The sequence below is a fragment of the Falco peregrinus genome, chromosome 2, assembly GCF_023634155.1.
Source record: "Falco peregrinus isolate bFalPer1 chromosome 2, bFalPer1.pri, whole genome shotgun sequence".
Taxonomy (NCBI): domain Eukaryota; kingdom Metazoa; phylum Chordata; class Aves; order Falconiformes; family Falconidae; genus Falco; species Falco peregrinus.
Window position 1 is genome coordinate 71,486,312 of NC_073722.1, and position 8,347 is coordinate 71,494,658.

An 8,347-nucleotide genomic window follows, 5' to 3' on the forward strand; every position below is an offset into this window, starting at 1 on the left:
CCCAACTCCAACAGTCTTTCCTTTGCCAGCCCCATAACCAGACAGCATCAGGCAAACAGCACACCGCTGGCATGACCCGACAGGCTCCATTTTGGCTTTTTATTTCCTGCGGCTGTAAGCAACCTAAAAGGATCCTGCATAAGGCTCCCATATGTCTGAGTTTTCCCAAACATGCTTCCCAGATTGTACTTTGCCCTCTACTTCCAGAGGAACAGCAGCTCTGTCAGAACTACTACAGCATAGCTCCAAACAAGCCTCTGTATACCAGGACATCCCAGACATATGCACATCAATCAACTGCAACTACACACAGCAAGTCCAAAGCATTTTTATAAGCACAGGCTATTACACATGCAGTGTACAATCAATTAATATGTCTTGGTCTGACACTTTTGGAAGGCACTCAAATGATATGCTGCACATCCACCTACAATCCATGTATTTTGTGTAGGATCAGTCATATGCTTCCTGTAAGCACTGGACTTATCGGGTACACACAAACTATTTATATTCAACAACTTACTGCACAACCACTACATTGCACATGCCTGCAGAGCTCTGTCTCGGTAATTCCAGATAAAAATATGGCAGCTGTCATCTCACAGGTTGGAGAATCACAGCTCTGGCGACAAAGCACTACCAGTGAACCACTGCATATTGCAAACACTCTCACCTTCTATACAGCAGACTTCCTGACAAGCCGTGTGAAGAAAGCTACCCTTTCTCTCCATCTGAGCCACTTTCTGGAGAAAATTCTGCTTTCCACTAAGCCTTCTCCTCTCAGCCTTCTGCTGAGACATTTACTTCAATCTTCCTGTTATCATTCCTGTCTCTAATGATTCTTCCATGTTCCTATGCCATATACAGATCAGGATAGAAAATTTTCAATGATTAAATAAACAAACTCCAGGAAAAAAAATCCATGGTGATTTTTAATACTAACAAAAAGAAATTAAAGATTTTTTTGTGTTACAATTAAAAGAAACACATGACCTCACATGGCTATATTTGAAAACGTTATAATGCAATTGCTAGTTTTACACAGAGGCTGTCAACACATTTAAACCTTTAACAACATTTCTGGCTTCAAGTCATTCTTCAGCCAATGCCACCGATTCTCTGTTCAGAGACAAGCTCGACCCAGTGTTCACCAGAACCTGTGCATTTACCAGAAGGTAACCAAAGGCACAATCAGCATTACGATCTAGAACAATTCCTCTTGGATCACCTTGTGGAAGCCATGTTATTTCTGTAAATCATTTTTACCTTAAGGACTCAGCCCAGCATCTATTTACCGGTTGAAATATTGACAGAATCATGGAGCACAGCAGAATTTCTTTTACAGTAGGGTGCACTTTTGCTAGGAACACAATGATCATTACCAAATATATTAGGTGGGTTTTTTTAATCAGCTGTTGAAAGAACAGAACAAAACCCTTTAAAACAGTTATTGAGCTACTCAGCAAGGAATTTTTTCCTATGTTTATTGTCATTTTTATAGTAATAATGGGGAGCTTCTTATTCTTTGGTTCATGTATCCACGCAACCTGATTAAGAGGTAGAAAAACACAGCCAACTGCAAATTCCAGAGGAGAAAAGGGTGCTAAATCAACCAAGATTAGGATATAACTACACTGCAAAACTCTGTATAGCACAGACATAACCAAACTAGCTTTAAATAAGCTACCCAAGTACAGGAAGCTACTATGTAGGCACCACAACACAGAATTGAAGGCACACTGTGTTTCTGAACTGCCTCTGCAAGGCAGCAGTTCATTTAAAGCTAGCTCTGCCAACACTGTCAGCAATTTCCAGCCTTAAGGCTGACACTCTTCTTCAGGCTCCCTTCACCTTCAAGTACTTCTGCTTTATACAACCTGGCATTTGATGCTGTAAATACACCCATCAGCAGGTATGCAAAAACTACCCCACTGTACAGTTACTGAGAACTCCAACTCATGTCCAACTTCAACAAAATTACCCCTATCCATCCACTGTGCTCATCATTTAGAGCCACTGTGATGAACTTCTGAAAATACCTATTCTACAGGGAAAAAAACCCAACAAAACAAAAAGAAAGGCAGCTAGAATCTAGACTGTGGGGACAGACTGGCTGTCTCTTCGCAGGTCATTATACCCTGAATTGTAATAGGCAAACATCTAGAAAACAGTGCCAAGCAGTATGCTGCATTTTAAAATATTCTGAGCAGGTGTTTTTAAACAGAATGTTACAATGTCCTTTGGAATGTAAAATTGTCTTGGGCTTAATTTGAAATCATGTAGTTTTGCTTAATGAGAACTCATTTTTAACCAAACTACCTTGAAGGTATGCAAAACAGAAGACAAAAAGCTTAAGTATGCCATTTAGCTTAAGAAAAATATCAAGTTACCAGTGATCTATATATTTAATGCAATATAGATTAACTGCCCATTTTATCCATAAACGCAAGTATGTTGAGGAATGCAATTGTTAATACATTTGATGTTAGAATAGAAGTTGCCTCCTTTTAGCATGCTGAACCCTATTCGTTTAGGTGCAGTACAAGCCCACAGAGACAGCCTCTGGCCTGAAAAAACTCAGTGCAAAATTCCCAAACTAACCTAAGCAGCATACACTACTAGTGAGTTTTTCAGAAGAGCTGAATACGTGCTTTCAGATTCAAATCCAAGGGAAGAACTTACATGCAGCACCTTGATATTAGCAGCTTTGGCTTTCTCCTTCATCTAAAGCCTGATCTCACCCAGAGACTCCTGGATCCCACATGACAGAACCCTTCCTTTGAGAAATCAACTGCATTTTGCAACTTTTCAGATTTACAGAGTTATACAAGTGATTTTTGAGAGTAATGAAGGAACACTGGAACAGAGAAATTAAAACTGGACCATCCTTTTTGTATATTGAAAACTAGCTCAGAAAGCCTGCCTGTAGGAGTCTGAAGTTTTAATTTCAGAAGCTTCTCAGGGCTCCATATTTGTGCCTCAACAGTAATCAGGCATTTGCCACAGACACAGGTATTTATGGTCATTTACAGGCAATTAAAAATGTCAGTTTCCTGGCAAAGGAAATCTGTCAAAAGATCTTCTAGAAGACTGTATCTGCAGAGGACCATAAAACCCATACGTGTTGCAGTTGGATCCAAGCAGCAGGTTTTAGCCTATTTTAGGCACACCAAAGAACACTGAACCAAGAATGAGACACGGCACTTACGTCTTATGGTCTGACATAGGAGAGGACAAAAAATAGTTTCATCCAGGTCCATTGATTCCTGCTCCCCACCTCCAACATACTGAAGGTGAAAGGAAATAGCAATGCAGGGGACAGGACACCATCACTCTTCAGGACCATGATTTTTCACAAATTGCTGTGACCTTGAGCATTCAAAGCTATCAAGGGCCCAGGTCTGTGTATCAGTGAAACTGTGCCTCCCAGAAAGGAATAAATCAGCGTACAAACCCACTGGGAAGCCAGAGCAGCATTTCATCCTTGTCACTAGTATTTCAGAAGTCATACCCCACCTCAGATGGAAAGAGCCCTGCCAGTAGGTATCCAGTACTGTGAAAGAGATTGCTGCTGCCTGCTGTACCCTTCAGAGAAATCGCTTCCCTTCAAACACCTAAAACATAAGTCCAACCACTGCTCACATGCAGCAGACTTCACCATGTCATGGTCCTCACTTTTGACTCTATAACCACATTACTTGGTACACCTGGGCCTCTTTGGGACTGACAACACATGGGCACACAAAGCAGGGAAGGACAACCATTCTCCTTGAATAATTTAGGACTACTATTCTGCTAACAATCTGTGGCCTCCACCTCTTGAAGGAAAAAAAAATGCTGCACAGGCCACTGGCTTTACACTAAGAGAATGTTTCCTCTGGGTGGCTAGAAATAAGTATTTCTGAATTTGGCTGCAGCAATGCCCCCACACCAACATCCAGTCCACACCACAGAAAAATTGAGACTACTCTGTTTCATCTGAGACACTTACAGAGATATAAATAGTATGAGAGGAAGTTTTCATGAAAGCAACACAAAATTATTAATAAGATACCAATTTACAATTAGAAAGTTCATATGAATGTGGTAACTGGAGATCTCAAGAACAGTTACTAATTTCCCTCTGTTTATCATTCAGCAGCTTGTAGAAGGCTCATAGAAGAAACGTGAATTGTGATTTTTAAACACAAACTGTTTATGTATACTACATAATTCTCACACAAGTGATGTGTATCTATAAATGCAGATTTCACAACAGCACATTCATCTTAGTAAGAGGAACAACACACTTGAGATGCTTGGCATCTGTGTTACTTCCACATTCAGAAGACACAGTGAGATACAGTCATTCAATCTAAGATAATAAAACACATGGAACGCTGTAGTGAGTCTCTATAAAAAAAAAAGCAAGACAGTGAAAGAATGTAGCTGGGGAAGAGGAAAGGGAAAACACAAATGACACTGGGGAAATCACTGTCTTCATACAATCTACTTGCAAAGTTCACTTTAATTCTGTATGTACAGCGACAAAAAAACTATGCTTAATCACTTGCCTCACTACACTGAGATTCTCAGTCTTGTACCTCCTGCATTATGTTCTCTTAGCAAACTATACGCTACTATTTATAATCCAAACACATTGCTTCATACTACCTTTCTACAATAGTTCACAATTTCCTATTGTTTATTCTTGGCACTGGAGAAAAACGGACAAATTTGGGTTTGGTGCTGATTGGAGTTTCGGCTGTATGAACAAGTCATTGTAAGCTTCCAAGCATACTAATCCACCTAGCATCCATGCCCATACGGATGCACTTACCCCTTGAAGCAATGCCAGGTAACTTGTCACCTCGCATCCTGCCCTCAGCCCAGAGTAAGCACCTGCACACCCATAGCTAACACCACTGCATTCAGTAAGGCCAGACTGACTTTACGGCTATGCCAAAACTGGGCCACAACAGCAGCATGCTCCTGAAGCACTGGTGTTTTATGATCTTGTAGTGCACAGCTTCAGGGAGCTAAACCAGCAAAAAAAGGTAATGCAACTGCTTTTCCTCCATTAAAAGAAAACCCTACAAACTGCAGAAGTGGCTCACCAAGAAATCAGGGCCAGCTTAATGGAAGGGGTAGAAATGTGCGTCATTAACAAGACCACGCCAGATATAATGCAGGCTGTGCTGTAAGGTGGAATAACATCCTAGGTACACTCACTAGCTTACTTAACAGTTATTTACATGTGTAATACCACAATGGAAAAAAAAACACCAAAGAGAACTTCAGAAAAGCTTCACGAATGCCAACCAGTCCGGTATTGTCAGCTGAAACTTGCTGGAAGTCAGAGAAAACATACTGGCTTTTAAGACTCCTTTGCCTGTCATATGCTTCATCTGAACAGCCAGCCAGGTAGTCAGCGGCACCTCACCTACCCTCCCGACCTTGGCTTGCAAGACACCCGTGGAGCACTACTGTGAGTCTCCTCCACTGCACACAGCAGATGATGGGGAGAGCTGGAAGCTCAGGGCAGCCCCATGCTGGACCCCACAGAAGGTACTAAGGGGGTCTGAAAGTCCTTACTGCAGGCTGAACACAGGGACTCTTTTCTCTCAGCGATGACATTTTTTTGTGCATCTTGAAAACAGGCTGCCATCAATTTCCTTCTCTCTCCTGTAACATGTAACCCCAAAACCCTCAAAGCACTTTTCATATGGGGAATCATTTTGCTTACCTACTTTACTGATCAGGACAGCAAGGACAGTGAGGAGGAACAAAACACCCAAGATCACTCAGGACTACAACTGGAATTCCCAGTTCAGTGTTTTATTTTCTAGGCAGCACAGTTTTACAGGCATGTAGCCAGTTATCCAGCAGCCTGTGTTAACCTAATAAATAGGTTGGGTAATTCCCCTTTTACCTTACAACAGTAGCAGGTATTTCAAAAGAATTAAACCTAACATATAGATAACAAGAATCTCGGCATCCTATATGAAGTTAGCTGAGTTGGGGAGGGGACAGAGGGGAGCGAAGATGTTACTAGAACTCCTCACATAGACTTGTTTGGTCTGTTAACAAATGGCTTTGTCATCGTCAACTAATATTTGTATACACTGAAGATTAATTTACCGTGAGTTTTACATCAGACATGCCAAAACGGGTAGTGAAATGCAGAGCAAATCCTACAAACCAGCTATAAGCACCACATAGGAAACAGAGACACAGAATTGTCAGAACAATTTCGAGTTGCAGTATATCCAATTTAGCATCAACTCCCAGCATTTGGCACCACAGATCTCAGGGGAAAGTACCAGAAGCCGTGCAGTGGGTGTGTTACATGCACGTGGGCAGCCTTCCCCTAGTCCTATGCAAACCATAACTACCAGTTTACAGCCTGACTCAGAAAAAACAATTCTCCAATTAGTAAATTAATCTGCTTGATGTGACTGAATAATTTTGCTAAGTTCACCTACAAAACTTCAATTATTTTACCCCGAATTATAATTCTGACAATGAAGTTTGTGGTTACTCTTTGAATTAAACACAGACTTCCTCAGTGATGTTGACTGAAATGACATATACAAAAAGTTCAGAAGGACTAGGTCATGTATTTCACTGTGCATTTTAAAGTTACTAAAAAAATGAACAAAACCCCCCATTCAACAGCCGTCAGACAGTCCCTTCTATTTAAGTTAAGGACGAAACTATATTACCACTGTGGCAGCAAGTGAAGATAGCAGAGGCCTACAGAATATGTTTAACAGGAGTTGACAGTTGTACAACTGGCCTGACCTGAATCTCTCTGCTTGGTACACTCAAAGTGAGATATCCAAGGGCATTTAAAAAAAAAAAAAAAAAAAAAAAAAAAGGAAAAGCACCAAATCATTTCCCCAAAAGCTCGTATTTAAACGAAACAGAAGATCTGTTTTCAGAGCAACAAGTCTCCCGGTGTTTATCAAAGCCAAGCAATTCCAGAGCCAGAGCCGATGCAGACACAGAAATGCACACGCTAGGATTTGATGAGCACGTCTCATTTTGTCCCACTAAGCCCTTATTTTTTTATATTTTTTGGGGGGGGGTGAAGACACGGGACGGCCACGGGACACCCTCCACACTTCCAGGCAGAGAAAAAAACGTGCACCCCCTCACGAACGCCACAGCTGCTCTCTAGAAGCGGGGTCCCGCTTCCCCCCCCCCCCCCCCGCCAGGAAGCGCAGAGGGCTCCCGCCCCACCCGTGCCCAGCACCCCCAGGCTCCACCACCCCTCCGCCCCGTGCGGAGGAACTTTCTGCGGGGCCAAGCGGCGGCGCCCCCTCCCCAGAGCCCAAGGGGACCCCGCGGGCTGGCCGGAGAGCCCGGACGCCGAGGGCCGGGCCCGGGCGGGCGGGGGCAGGCGAGAGGAGCCGGCTCCTCCGCCTCGCCGCACGCCCGGAGCCCGGCCCCGCGCTCGCACGCCGGCCCCATTTGCTGACTGGAAATCTCATTACCGTCCTCCCCACCGCTCCCGTATTTCCTCCCCGCGAAAGGAGAGCGTTCCACGGAGCCCGGCAGCGCGGCGAGCCGCCCGCCAGAGGAAAACCCGGCCCGCAGCGTGGGGACGGGCGGATTCCCGGGGCGGCCGCCGGGCAGGCGAGCGGGGAGGGGAGGGGAGGGGAGGGGAGAGGAGGGAAGGGGAGCGCAGCCCAGCCCAGCCGAGCCGCCGGCAGCGCGGGGGCCTCACCTGAGAGCAGAAGTAAGAGCCCTGGATGCCCAGCTTGAGGCAGGTCGGGCACTGCAGCTTGGCCTCGCTGCTGCAGCCGGCCGTCTCGCAGACGCGGGTCTCCACCGCCGCCATGCTGCCGGGCTGCCACAGGCGCGGCGCGGCGAGCGGCGGGGGAGGAGCCGCCGCCCGGAGGTGCCGCCGGCTGAGGCGGGCGGGGAGGGGAGAGGCCCTGAGCGCCGCGCCGCCCCGGCCCGCTCCGCCCGCCCTCCGTGCAGGCGCGGGGCGAGGCGGGGGAGCGGCGGCGGGAGGCGCAGGTGCCCTTCAGGAGCGGTAATTCCCGGGGAGGAGAGCCGGGGAGGGGGGCCGGGGCCAGGTGGCAGCGGTACGGGGAGAGAGAAGCCAGGCTTCTAATCCCCCGCCTCCTGGCTCCGAGCCGCGTGGCGCGCTGTTAATAACTGATTTGTACAGGAGGTGTCAAGACCTGCTTTTTGCTTCGCGTTGCTGTTCCTCGGCGAGATCCTGCCGAGCGCCCGCGGTGCGCCGGAGGTGCAGCGGTGTTCGCTTTGAAACGCGGCTGGGGGGGGCGGCAGGCGGCCCCCGCGGGGGGGGGCGCCTCTCTTGTCCCCTCCTGTATTTCACCAGCGAGGCTGTGTG

The 8,347-nt window shown here is 46.1% G+C and overlaps 1 protein-coding gene across 1 annotated transcript in view; it reads right to left on the bottom strand.

Moving 5' to 3' along the window:
* The window catches only part of METAP1 (methionyl aminopeptidase 1), a 30,528-nt gene extending 22,656 nt beyond the window's left edge, over positions 1-7,872 (bottom strand). The window contains exon 1 of the mRNA XM_055797285.1: positions 7,712-7,872. Within this exon, the coding sequence (XP_055653260.1) occupies positions 7,712-7,825 (114 nt within the window). The 5' untranslated portion in view covers positions 7,826-7,872. The remainder of the gene's footprint in view (positions 1-7,711) is intronic.
* Positions 7,873-8,347: the final 475 nt, after the last annotated feature.